The sequence below is a fragment of the Chroicocephalus ridibundus genome, chromosome 7, assembly GCF_963924245.1.
Source record: "Chroicocephalus ridibundus chromosome 7, bChrRid1.1, whole genome shotgun sequence".
In the NCBI taxonomy this organism is placed as follows: domain Eukaryota; kingdom Metazoa; phylum Chordata; class Aves; order Charadriiformes; family Laridae; genus Chroicocephalus; species Chroicocephalus ridibundus.
Window position 1 is genome coordinate 27,563,035 of NC_086290.1, and position 12,580 is coordinate 27,575,614.

At 37.0% G+C, this 12,580-nt stretch overlaps 1 protein-coding gene across 2 annotated transcripts in view; it reads left to right on the forward strand.

Annotated features, from left to right (window-relative positions):
• The window catches only part of AGPS (alkylglycerone phosphate synthase), a 56,440-nt gene that overhangs the window by 21,059 nt on the left and 22,801 nt on the right, over nt 1-12,580 (forward strand). For both annotated transcript variants that reach the window (XM_063341578.1, XM_063341577.1), the window contains exons 4-11: nt 20-140; nt 222-296; nt 2,012-2,083; nt 3,758-3,837; nt 6,053-6,133; nt 9,124-9,249; nt 11,321-11,429; nt 11,860-11,987. In XM_063341578.1, coding sequence (XP_063197648.1) covers nt 20-140; nt 222-296; nt 2,012-2,083; nt 3,758-3,837; nt 6,053-6,133; nt 9,124-9,249; nt 11,321-11,429; nt 11,860-11,987 — 792 coding nt within the window. The remainder of the gene's footprint in view (nt 1-19; nt 141-221; nt 297-2,011; nt 2,084-3,757; nt 3,838-6,052; nt 6,134-9,123; nt 9,250-11,320; nt 11,430-11,859; nt 11,988-12,580) is intronic.

Genomic DNA, 12,580 nt, shown 5'->3' on the forward strand with positions numbered 1-12,580 from the left:
TTCTTTTCTTGTATTGTAGGCATCCTTAAATATTAATGATGTACCTCCATCCACTGTAAATGAAGAATTTCTTCAGGATCTTAGAGACACTAAAATCTCATATTCGCAGGATGCAGAAGATAGGGTATTCAGAGCTCATGGTAAGAGAACTTCATTTAAGTAACTGCGCTGCCTTCGATGCTTCCTTGTTTGAACTTGTTAACTTATTGTTTGTTTTTCAGGTCACTGCCTCCATGAGATATTTATACTCAGGGAAGGAATGTTTAAGCGAATTCCCGATATAGTTGTATGGCCTGGTAAGCTTTAATTGTCTTATTCTCCCTTTTGATCTGGGAGGCCATTGTTTACTAATCTCCTGTGCTTTCTTGTCATGGGGAAGCTGTCTCTTGGTTCACTGGCTTCACTCATCTTTACAGGAACTGAAGGAATTTTCTCATGGATGGTAATCGTGATTGTTTAATATCTGGATTGCAGGTTGTGCCTGTGAAATCCCATCACTTTGTAGGGAAGTCAAATTTATTATTAAATGTAGGTGAAGTTTCTGTTACAGCTGAATTCATGAACTAAGTAACCTCAGTGTAATTTGAACTTCTTGTTCACCAAGAATGGTTGTCTAAATGGCCGTCTAAATTTTCTTTTTTTTAAAGAGTACGTGATGGTAAAAGGGTAGCAAAATCTTTGTATTAAAGAACTTTGTTTTGCGACATGCTGTACTTTTTTTTATTAAAGTATAACACCTGTAACTCCTGTCAGAACACTTTACAAAGGATCATTGACTTGAAGAAAGAGTAGGGCAATCCGAGTACAGGCTAGGCCCACTTTAAGTAGAGTAATAACTAATGCTGTTGTAGATAATATGTAGCAGAAAATGTGCTTGCTTCTATTTAGTAAAAGGATACAAATACCTAAACTGATATGACTTCATTTGCACAGTTGTGTGAATTTTCTCTTTGAGTCATGTTTCTTGTGGTCACTAGGAACTACTTTCCATGTGCCATTCTTCAGTAGCTAACCAAAAAGTCATTTGATCTAAGTACCTGTCGGTTTCAGTTTAGCTGTATGAATCCCATTCTTTCCTTACCTTTTATAACTCTTTCTGATACTTTGGTAGCTGCACTGCATTAGAAACCCTAAAAATTTTTGATAAGAACTTAGTCTTAGCTCAATTTTGCTTCCTTTATTTTGGGGGGGGCGGGAATCACGTATGGGAAGCATAAAAAGAGGCACTATAAGATGCATCTCATTACTTGAGGACAGGTACTGACATGGCAGCACTGGTGACCATGAACAGCACTTGCCACAGCTTTATTTTGTGCATCTCCAAAAGCAACTGAAATAAAATGGTTGACTAGCGTTGTTTAAAGCTGGTCTGTATGGCAAGGGCAAAGTAGTCAGAGTTTGTAAGCATATTTATTCCGTCCTGCTCCTTCTCTGCTGTTTGCACAAGCTCCTGTATGTGCTGTATTTGATCTATTTTTTTTAATCCTTTTCCTTGCCTGTGCACAAGCGTTTCTGCTTCCCTCTTTGACCAGACACAGAATGCATTCTGAAAAAGTAAATTTCACCAGCAACTCTACTTTTGAAACAAGGAAAAAAAAAAAAGATATATTGTTAAGATCTCAGAAGAGACTTATTTCTCACTTAAAATAAATTGGGCAGCCTATTTTCAATAAAAGCTTTAAACTTGATTTTTTTTTTTCAAGATAGCTAGATTAATTGTTAACTGCTTGGTGGCTCATCTTGCCCTGAGAATTTGCAGGAGGTCTCAATACAGTAGTAGCAGAAACGTAGAATTGTTTCAGGTCTAAACTTTACTCTGCAACTGTGACACTTCTGAGCCTAGCTCTTATTTAGTGCCTAACTCTTTGAAATGTCTTCCTTGCTGGTGTCACAAAAAGAGCTGCTGCTTATTCAGACTGCAATATTTAGTACTAAGCACAAATAACAGTACTAAGCACAAATCCTGGTTTTTTGTTTTTTTTTTTTTTTTTAACTCTTTGGACTCTTTTAGTGTGCCATGAAGACGTAGTTAAAATTGTGGAATTAGCCTGCAAACACAATCTCTGCATAATACCATTTGGTGGTAAGTGTTATGAAATCTCAAATCTGTTTAACATTACAATAGTGAAAATGTATTCTACTTGAATTCAATTTAAATATATGATCTTAATATATTGTACCAATAATAGTTAGATATTTTTAAAATAGTGTTTTAAGTGCAGTCTTAATTTTTTTATGATCTTGCAGTATTAAAAGCTGCTATATTCAATTTAGTGGAAGTCATTAAAAGTATGTCAACATCTTGAATATTGAATGTGCAAGAGGAGTTGATTATATGAATCTGAAATCTACCTCTGTGCCTTGGAAGTCTTCTAGGAGATAAGTCAAGAGATTCAAATATGTGTTAGAGGTATCATGTTTTTGGACGCATTACTTGTGCTCTTTTCCCACAAACGCGTGCAAATTAGGGTTATTTTGTTGTACTGTTGAAGCTCATACCTCCAAGGAGAATTGCAGTCAGACACCTGTACTGCAAAATCATTAACCATAATTGTAATTTCCTCTTAGACAGTGTTCAGTTTGAAAGTTAGAGACTCCTGTGGCAAGGAGTTTTCAGGAAATGGTCCAGGTGCTGAGTACAGGTAAAGGCCTGTATAAGCTTTGTATTCTCAGATTTGGTACTTTCTTATGCTGTAGGAGTATAGCACCTGTAGGAAGGCCATAATTGTTTGAGAAGGTGAGCATGTCACTTGAAGATAATAGCAAACTAATGGAGCTGGTTTCTCCCTAAAACACTCTCACCCCTGTCAGTTTCATCTGGAGAGCTGTAAGACTGCTACAAGTCACCTTTGGTACCAATAAATTGGTATAGCTGAAAGCAGCAATATTGACTATCTCTTGTTCACTGACCAGGATACAGAAAGATCTTCAGATTTTTTTCCAAGTCTGTTTCTACTGAGCTACAGTCAGCTTCTGGAGTTATTACTATAGGGCTTGGTATGTAAGGAAAATGCCACCTTTCCTATCATTGGAAACAAAGCTGATCGGCTTTACTGCCCTTGGAGAGTGTTTTATTAGTTAGCACTGTCTCTATATTTGCCATTGGATGTTCTTCTGGTAGCTTGCTGTGGATCTCTAGCGTCCTAGTCTTTCTTTTCCTATGGCTTTTGTAGTCTTTGAGAAGCCAAAGACGACTTGGAGGCTGTTCTGTGACATCCTATAAAGACACATTAGAAAACTCTAAGAGAAGTTTGACATTTAGTTTTATCCATTTTTTTTTTTTTGTTATACCCTTTCAGTTTCTTTCCTGCTTTCAGATAGGTATTGCATTCCTGTATTGGGTAGACTTCTTGAACCAGCTTTCTGTGTGGAAGTGTAGTGACTTCCATAGTGATCTCAGAACACTATGTAGAAACCATAGCTATCTCTGTTTCTTGGATGGCTTTTTTATTTCTAATCTGTATTTGTTTTAAAACTCTATTCTGGACTTAACAGAAGTGGCTGAGATGGTCACAGAATTTCATGGTCTGTTATTGAGTGCAGTTAAAGCATTGTCATCTCTAATGCTGCCTTGATTTTGTGAAACCCAGTTTGGGAGAAGGGACAGCCTTAAAAGGCTAATCTTTAGCCTCAAACAGTTAACTTCAGTGATCTTACTTTATTAAGTTCAATATCAGAAAGGAAGGAGAGAGGGATGGTATGTGAAGAAAAGCTGCCCAAGAATGTTACGATGACAGTGTCACTTCCATATTTGCAGGAGGGACAAGTGTCTCTAGTGCCCTTGAATGTCCTGAAGAAGAAAAAAGAACAATTGTCTCACTGGATACATCACAAATGGTATGTCTCTCAAGTTTTTATTTTTTTTTAAATTATCATACGGTTACTTTGGACGATGATCACTAAAGAATATAATTTCTTTCTTTGCAAGGATAAAGTAGGAATGGAAATATTAATTTGTACTGTGCATGATTAAATGGGTATTCCTTCAGTTTAAGTGCTATTTTGCTGATGTTAACCCTCTACTACTTCATATGACCTGTGTTTATTTAATAAGAAAAAAGATCACTGCTTAGCCTTCTTATAGCAGCTTTAAGTGAAAAACAGAGGAAGCTGCTATTGTTCTATATTGGAACTTCGTATCTGAGGTTAAGTGAAAGGCTAGGAATAAGTTACTGTTGTAAATGTCACTAGTTTTTCCAGACTTAAAAATACTTAAAGCAAAGGTTGGTAAGGTGACCTAATATCTATAAATCAACTTGAAGGATTAACTTTAAAGAAAAAAAAAAAAACACCACGAGATGTTTGTGTAGATAGCATCTTGAGAATGTGAAGTTCATAGCTTTATGGCAGTCTAGAAATGAAGTTCTGTAAAATTTAGTGCTGGTTTTCATCCTTCCATTATGAAGGACCTTTATGCTTTGAAAATGATAGTTTTATGACTACATGGTAATGAGATGCTTCAGAAGCAGCTCTGTATCTTTTGATGTAAGGCTCTACTGCTTCTGAGCACCTGCTGAGCTTAATAACTCCTTTAGCCTTGAAGGTAAGACCTGGGTTTTGGCTCCATTTTCTCTACTCAGTCAGTGGTGCTTCAGTTAACTTGTTTCTCAGTGTTTCTGGCTACAAAGTGATGGCAGTTGCATATTGAAGGAAGCTCTTTGTGTGTCTATACGGAGTAGAATCCAAGGAATACATACAGTACTGACTCAGGCCTTCATTTGAATTCATTGATTCATTGCCTACAGCTTTGACTTCTCTCTGGTTTGGGGGTGGGAAAGGAATGTGGTTAACTCTTATCATGCTTTTGTGTCAGCTAGATATGCAAGTATACACCAACTCAGAAAATAGACCACTTTCATGTGTCTTGAATGACTCTGCCAGCCAATTCTTGTAATCACTAATGAGGAAGGAAAATAAGGAAATAAGGTGAAAAGAAGCATTGTCAGAGTTAAAACCTGGGTGTCTCAGAGCAGTTAAGATGATTGTCTAAACTTTACTATTTTAATAGACACTTAACAGGTATCTTCATCTTCTATGTAGGGTCTATGTTGCATAAAAACTGATTTACATATGCATCTTAGATCAGTTAAGTAGTTTATGTTGAAACTGAAGGTGTTTGAAAGGAGCTGAAATAGCTGGCTTTGAGTAATTAGTTAGCCCAGATGTTGTGAGGGGAGGCAGTTGATTTGAAGCATAGTTTAAGTTGGACCACAAGCTGTCCACATTTCTGTCATTTGAAAAATCAAGGCAAAGGGAAGGTAGAGCTGTTCTTCTGTACAGTATTAATACACAAAATTATAGAAGTACACCACAAGTGTACTTAATAAGGATGAAGAGTGGAAGCTCAAGCTTCTGTGGTGTCCTTGCTATAAACAAAGCTAAAACCATTTTTAAGTTTCTCCTTCATGTGGATTGTACTCATTGACAATTGTGCTTGGTGTGCCATGTAACTTGTAGTGTTTACTACTTTTCCTGTTTAGTAGAATATACTGATGGAACAGTGAATCCCGTAAGATAAAATGATATGATCCAAGTATCTTAAATTTCTAAAGTATGTACATACTCTGACATCCTGTAGTATATCTTTCTTCTAGCTTACTGTGTCAAAATGCAAGAGCTGAACTGGAATAACTGAATGCATTCTGTTTAACCCATGGAGTATGTTTAAGAATGCTTTTCTTGGTGTGTACTTAATGTCCAGATAGTCAGATTCAGGCACCTTCAATCATGTTAATAGTGAAAATCGCTGTATTGCTTCTGTAAGAGTTTTGACTTAATTCTTTCTGGTTTTTTTTTTCTGCCTTGTTTCTGTAAACATTCTCAGTATAAATTGACTAACAAGTATGCTACTCTCCTGTAGTGGTGATTTCATAAACTAATGTGTTATGTATCTGTTTGAGGGTGTGAGGGGGCTCAGCTTTCACTGCTTTAATAACTGGAGTTGTATTAGTAGTAAACTGTATGACCAAGTGTGTTGATTGTATAACATTAGGGAAGGAAATAAACAAAAAGCTTTAACTCTGATTCTTAGTTTTCGTTGGCTTTTCAACAGAATCGGATTCTCTGGATAGATGAGAAAAACTTAACAGCTTGTGTGGAAGCAGGCATTGTTGGACAAGATCTGGAAAACCAGGTATTTTTAACTTGTCAAACATCTAGTATTTCTCCCCATTTTTCATAGCTTTTCCTCTGTGTAAATCATTGAATTGTGTAAATCATTGAATTCTAGCTTAATTCTTGCGTGTTTTCATGCAGACGGGCGTGGTAAGCGTTATATTCACGGTTATGAACCATATGGCATTGAATGCTGTATTTGGCCATTTTAAAAAAACTTCTTTTTAGCTCTAGCTACAAAATGTGATTACAGTAAGTTGACAATTCCTAGGATGTAGTGCTATGGTTTCTATTTCAGACCTTAGATACACCCTTGTGTTTGCAAGGCATGACACTTGGTACCAGTTACAGGGACAAGTTCAAATTGTCATTGTGTGAGGCGTGTTTTAGTCATTTTAGCCAGAGGTAGTTTCCTCAGAAAGGTTAGACCGTGTAACAGATTTGCAGTTGCTGCTGCTTAAGGCCAGCTACAGGAGAGTAGCAGAAACGATGGAGAGTTGCCCAGAACAGGAGTCCAGTGGAAGATTCCCCTTCACTTTTAATTGACCTCTAGTGGCTTTTTATTGCAGTTTATCAGATGAGCTACAGCACCCTTCTCAGGGTCTTTCTTGGTACTTCTCTATATCAAGCAAGCTGTGGATGTTTGTTACTATTATTCAGAATGTGCAGTTCAGCTTATTTAAAAAAAAATATTCTAGGACTTGACTTATTTGATAGCTAGATGTTGTCTAAACTTTTCTTAGCACCCAAGAGCTATATACAAATCTGCAGAGATTTGAAGGGGTTTTTGAATGTTTTTTTCCAGACAATGAAAACTTATCATACTTGACTAATAGAGCTGTTTATGATGAGAAAGATAGCCTTTCCTATTTTATTTTCCCTTTTATCATTTGATGTAATATTTTAACCTTTCTGGATCCATTTCTCTTAAGCTTGGAATTAAAATGCAAAGAGAATATTCTCTGCGTTTAAATGACATTTTTCTAGGGTAGTAGTTTGATATTTCATTACTATCTGTCCTTTAAATGCCACTACTTTTCCTTTCACTTAGAGCAAGGGAAATATTCCCTTGCTGCTTATAGCTCTCATGAGCTGAAATGCTACTGTTGCATTTATTCTTTTTGAATATTCTTGATAAAAAAACTTTTTTCAGTCATGTTTTTGACTATGAAAAGAGTATTGGTTGTCAATTTGTTCAATACTGAATATAAACTGGTATTCATACAAAGGTTTTAATGTACAGAGTGACTCTGAGCACGTGAGGGCTTCTATGTAATTCCTTCAGTGTCCGAAGAATACAAAATCGGATCATCTACTTAGTGTGTGTGTATATATATATTTTAAAAAGAGACTTTACCAGTATTATCTAGGAATTATGTTGCAGTGAAGTGAACCTTATAACAGTAACTAAAAGTCTAAACAGAGACATGAATTCTAAACAAATAACAGATTTGGGAAACCTGATATTTGACAAAAGCTAGGCTGTAAGTGTTATAATGGGGCATTCAAAATCAGTTGTCTGTCTTAGCTAGCGACTAGGGTGATTAAGACACTGTTTTCTGTGGGATGAGAACTTCAGATATTAGTGGGCTCTATAGAGAAGCCTTAAGTTACTTGGGTTTTTGTCAGAACAGAATATGGAATAATAGCTGATAGATGAGGACTAAAGGTGACAAGTGGATAATGAACATACAACAATATTTAATACTGGGTTTTGTAGAAAGCATTATCAATCAGATTGTGAGTCTATAGGAAAAGCTAGTACATGCTCGTATTTTCTGGATGAGTCTGTCTCTTGCATTTGCAAAGTACATAGTATTATCTCTCCCCTGTCCTGTAAGTGCTCTTAGCACATGCTGTTCATACAACAGGATTCAAGGAGTTTAGGCCAAGTGCTTTGTACATGCCCAGTCAGTTAAAAGTTTTCAGAAGCATGGTCTTCTGTGCTTGTGTTTATACAACTTCTAGAAACCGGTAAGTTGTGACTGAAGCGAATTTCTTTTCATCTTGGGGAATGAGGAGAGTGCAGGCTCCAACCCTCCCCTAATATATGACCAGTAAGCATCTCAAGCCACAAGCTTGTCTGGTGTGAGAGGACCATGAGTTAGATGAATCACCATAGGCTACGTAGATCACCATAGACTACGTAGAAGTGACTTTCAATCATTTTAAGTTAGAACTACTTTGTACAACAGAACATAGTTAATGATCCACATTATGTGGTATACTTGAATACCTATGTCCACCTGGATTGTTATCAGTCAGTCAGTGCAAATTGGTCATCTCAAATACACTAACACAGTTATCACTTAATGTGAGACTGTTCGGTCTTTAATTCTTCCTGTCCAACAGCTTTGGTGTTGCGATTCTGAGTGCATCCAATCAACCTCAGGTGCTGTGCAGATGGCAAAGCCAAGCTAATACAGAAAAATGAGAAACAAGTGACTACTTAATGTACAGGAATGTGTGATCTGCATCACAAATAGTTGACAGTGTTGCATACAGGAAGCCCAACCAGATGGCTGTATATTAAAACACATCGCTCCTTGAGAGAATTAAGTACAGGCAATTTGCTCACATTTTCTGCAGACCTGCTGCATATCACATTAGGATAGAAAGAACAGGAGATTAAGTGCCTTATTTATTGGCAGCGTTTGTGCAAAGTTGGCAGTTAGTTATAAGTTTTTTCCATATGTATTTGAATTCGCACCTTCTTATGAACAATAGAGGTCTTAGTTTTAAAATATGGGGGAGGAGTATTGTAGGTTGATATGTAGCACTATGTCTGCACAGTAGAAGCAGAATCAATTTGCATTTCATCTCTATAACAAAGACTAAAATTGTGGGTGTGTGGTCAGGATATGTATTTAAAAAAAACAAAAAAAAAAAACAAAAACAAACAAATTAAAAAAAAAAAAACACAACCCCAAAAACCAACTATAGAATATTGAGATTTGGAGTACTAAACAAACGCAGACTCTGTAGAATGTGTGTTTTTCCTTTCCTTAGCTTGCTGAAAGTGGCTTCTGCACAGGCCATGAACCAGATTCCATGGAGTTCAGTTCACTAGGAGGATGGGTAGCAACAAGAGCATCAGGCATGAAAAAAAACATCTATGGAAACATTGAAGATCTGGTAAATAGCTCTAATACTTTTTCTAATTAATTACTCTGTTCAGAGGTTTAACTTTTGTAATTACCTGTGATGAGAGGGAAAAGGGATAGTAAATTGCAGTTCTCTTAAGTGATACAGTTTTGGCATCTGAAATGCTTTTTTGCATGCTTTTGTTATTAGTACTAATAATCCTTATCACTGATCTAAGTAATTTTCATTTTGGTTCTCGCTGGCTCGCTCAAGGAATAGTGTTACCTTGTCCTGACTCTGGCGCCTTCTTCCACTGTTTTGCGCTCTCTATTAATCCAGTGTAATAATCCTGTCAAATTTTTAGAGTGATTTCAAAAGGCCCATGTTCTCTCCTACCTGTTCTGCGTTCCTCATGTTGTCTAGTTGAGTCATCTAATGACAGCAAGCTAGCTCTTTCCACCTTCCTACCGGCCCCTAGGCTGGCAGTTTTTTTCAAATCAGTAGCCTGATCCAACATACCGTGTGGATGCACAATGGTGAAATCTGATGCCACCACATGGTCTGTAGGAGCCCTAAGGAAGGAAGCAATGAGCTGGGAATGGCAGTATTCTGCTCTTGAATCTGTTTTAAGCATTTAAATGGTTCATCTTTATATTAACCCAGGTAATTTGTTCTTTAAAGCATACTTTTTGATTTAAAAATCTACCATTTCTGTTATAACAAATTAATATATTGAAGTTAAATCATCACTGTTCAGACTTTGCCTACCTCTTTGCTTCAAACTTCCAGCTTTCTTTCGTAGTTTGTACAATAGCCCTTCTACGCATGTGGGGGTTTTTCCTTATTTCCTGCAACACACTCTAGGTAATTTATCCCCATCACCTCAGGCTTTTTCATCAGCTCATAGTTCACAGACGCGTTTGTTCTGTGCACGCATGTGACATTACTATCAGTGGCTGAGCTTGGCAGGAACTACACAGGTTTTATTCAGTAGGCCTGGCTGAGCGAAAACTACTAGCACTTAAAGAGTGTCATCTGTCCTCTACTGCCTGAAGTGTTACTGAACGGTATAGCTTTGCTTGTACTGGGAGATGTGAAGCCGAAAGCTTTTCTATCATGCAAGCATAACTTCAGGCTAAAACAGCTTCTGAGATTTTCATCAGGAAGAAATAGGATTGAAAATTGATTCAGAACAGTTCATGAGTTTCAAAATGCCACAGTGAGAAAGTTTCAGGGAAGTGTTTACATCTAGAAATGGTGTGCTATATAAGCTGCCTAAAATCCACTTATTGCAGAATCAACAGTTCGTAAAACGCATATAGTGTAATTCTCGAACAGCTCAGAGCAGGATGAAAATTACTTAGCAACCTGTGCTTGAAAGTTTTAAAGCCATTAGTTGAAATTCAGTAATTTTGCTTCACTTAAAGGCTTCACTAAAAAACCCCTGAAATCCACGCTTCCTTGGTATAAAATAATTGAGTAAAGGATTTAAAAAAAACAAAACAAACTGGTCTCTGTATTGCATGTGGACAAATAAAGCTGGAAGCAATAACGTTGAAAAATATTTTAAAAATACAACCTTCTAGCCTTACGTATTCGTCAGTGTTATGGCAGATTTAATATGGATAATCTATTTTACAAATCTTACTTCTGTCTTTCTTCCTAATGGAAATATTTGTGTAGCAACTGGTGACTGAATTATATTAACTTCATCAAGCAGCAGTTCTAAAGCAAAATTGAGGAAAATTTAAACCCTCACTTTTTTACTCTGAATTACTATTATATTCTGGATTAAAATCCTAGTACCCATAAAGTACTGCTTACACTAAGAAACAAAACAGTTTTAACTGGTACTGTCTGTATGTAGCCAGCAGCTGATTTGATTTGGCATAGAACTGGAAACAACCTGTTGTGTGGGCAAACCATGCTGTGTTAGAAATAATTGTTGGTAACAGTCCTCAGGTTGTCCCAAAAGTTCTTGGTGCAGCCTACAGAAAGTCTGAAGTCTACAAAGTTGAACTGTATCAAGCTTAATATACATTTTGTTGAAAATAAATATCATGCAAAAAAAAAATCTGTGCTTAATGCTAGTATTTATAGTCATTGCATATTGTTTGAACAGGTGATTCATATAAAAATGGTAACTCCTAGAGGAATAGTAGAAAAAAACTGTCAAGTACCTCGCATGTCAACAGGACCTGATATCCATCACTTCATTATGGGATCTGAAGGTATAAAAACAGTAATTTCACATGACTGCATCTTAATTCGGCTTCTGTAATGGCTTGACTTGAGCATCTTTAATTCTGTGGCTTCCAGTGTGTCTATGGGTGGCATTATGCAGGCATGAATTTCTTGTGTTGGGGTAATACATTGAGACCTTAATTAGGACTGAAGTTAAGCAGCTCTGAACAGTGCTTAAAACAGATCTGTGGAGTTAGCCTACAAGTCTCGTAACAAACATTATGATTTAGAGGATATCTTGTAAGAATTCACCATGTAAATAGTCAGGAATAAATCACCTACTACTGCAATACTGATTTTTTTTTTGATTTCTGATTTGTGTTAACGTACAGCATCATGGTAGACACTTGTTAAGTTGGGTAACTTGTAAGAAGTAGATCTTGCAACACTTGCTCACTTTTTCTTTTTTCCCCGAAGGAACTCTTGGAGTGGTTACTGAAGTTACGATAAAGATTCGCCCAGTCCCTGAATACCAGAAGTATGGCTCTGTGGTCTTCCCCAACTTTGAACGAGGGGTGGCCTGCTTAAGGGAAGTGGCAAAGCAGGTAAAGAAAAGCTGGATGTTGACTTCGCTCAAGAACACAGATTCTAGCACTAGGGCTGTGCTGATGCTCTAGTATTTCTGGCAACTGATAACCAAGGATTTGAGAGTCTTGTAAGTGTATATGGTCCGTAAGGCTTTTGGAAATTAGGCAATTGAGGATTGAGCACATTCTGAATTTGCTTGATGTTCTGAGCCAAATTGTGGATGTGCCTTTTGATGTCTCTTTCCTTAGCGGGAATTATTTGCATATCTCAGCACAGAAAATTTAGCTTTGCATCTCCTTCAATGGAGAGCTTGACCCTCAGATTAATTCAGGACTATGTAAAAGGAACCAGTATTTACAGGAATTAAGTTGCAGCATGCAAGTAAAGGGCAGTTGAATTTATAGCTCTGAAGTGGCAAAGGAACAGAAGTCATGCAATGGAGGGATTTGGCCTGTGTTTAGAAAACGCTTCCTGAAGCACAGTGATGTGTTCAGGTGAGATGGATATTTTGAGGTGGCATTGTGCTTACACTGTAGTATTTAAACAGTGTCTTCTGAATAGTGTGGTCAGATGGTTTCAGGTGGCAAAACTCAGACATGGGTATCCCAGT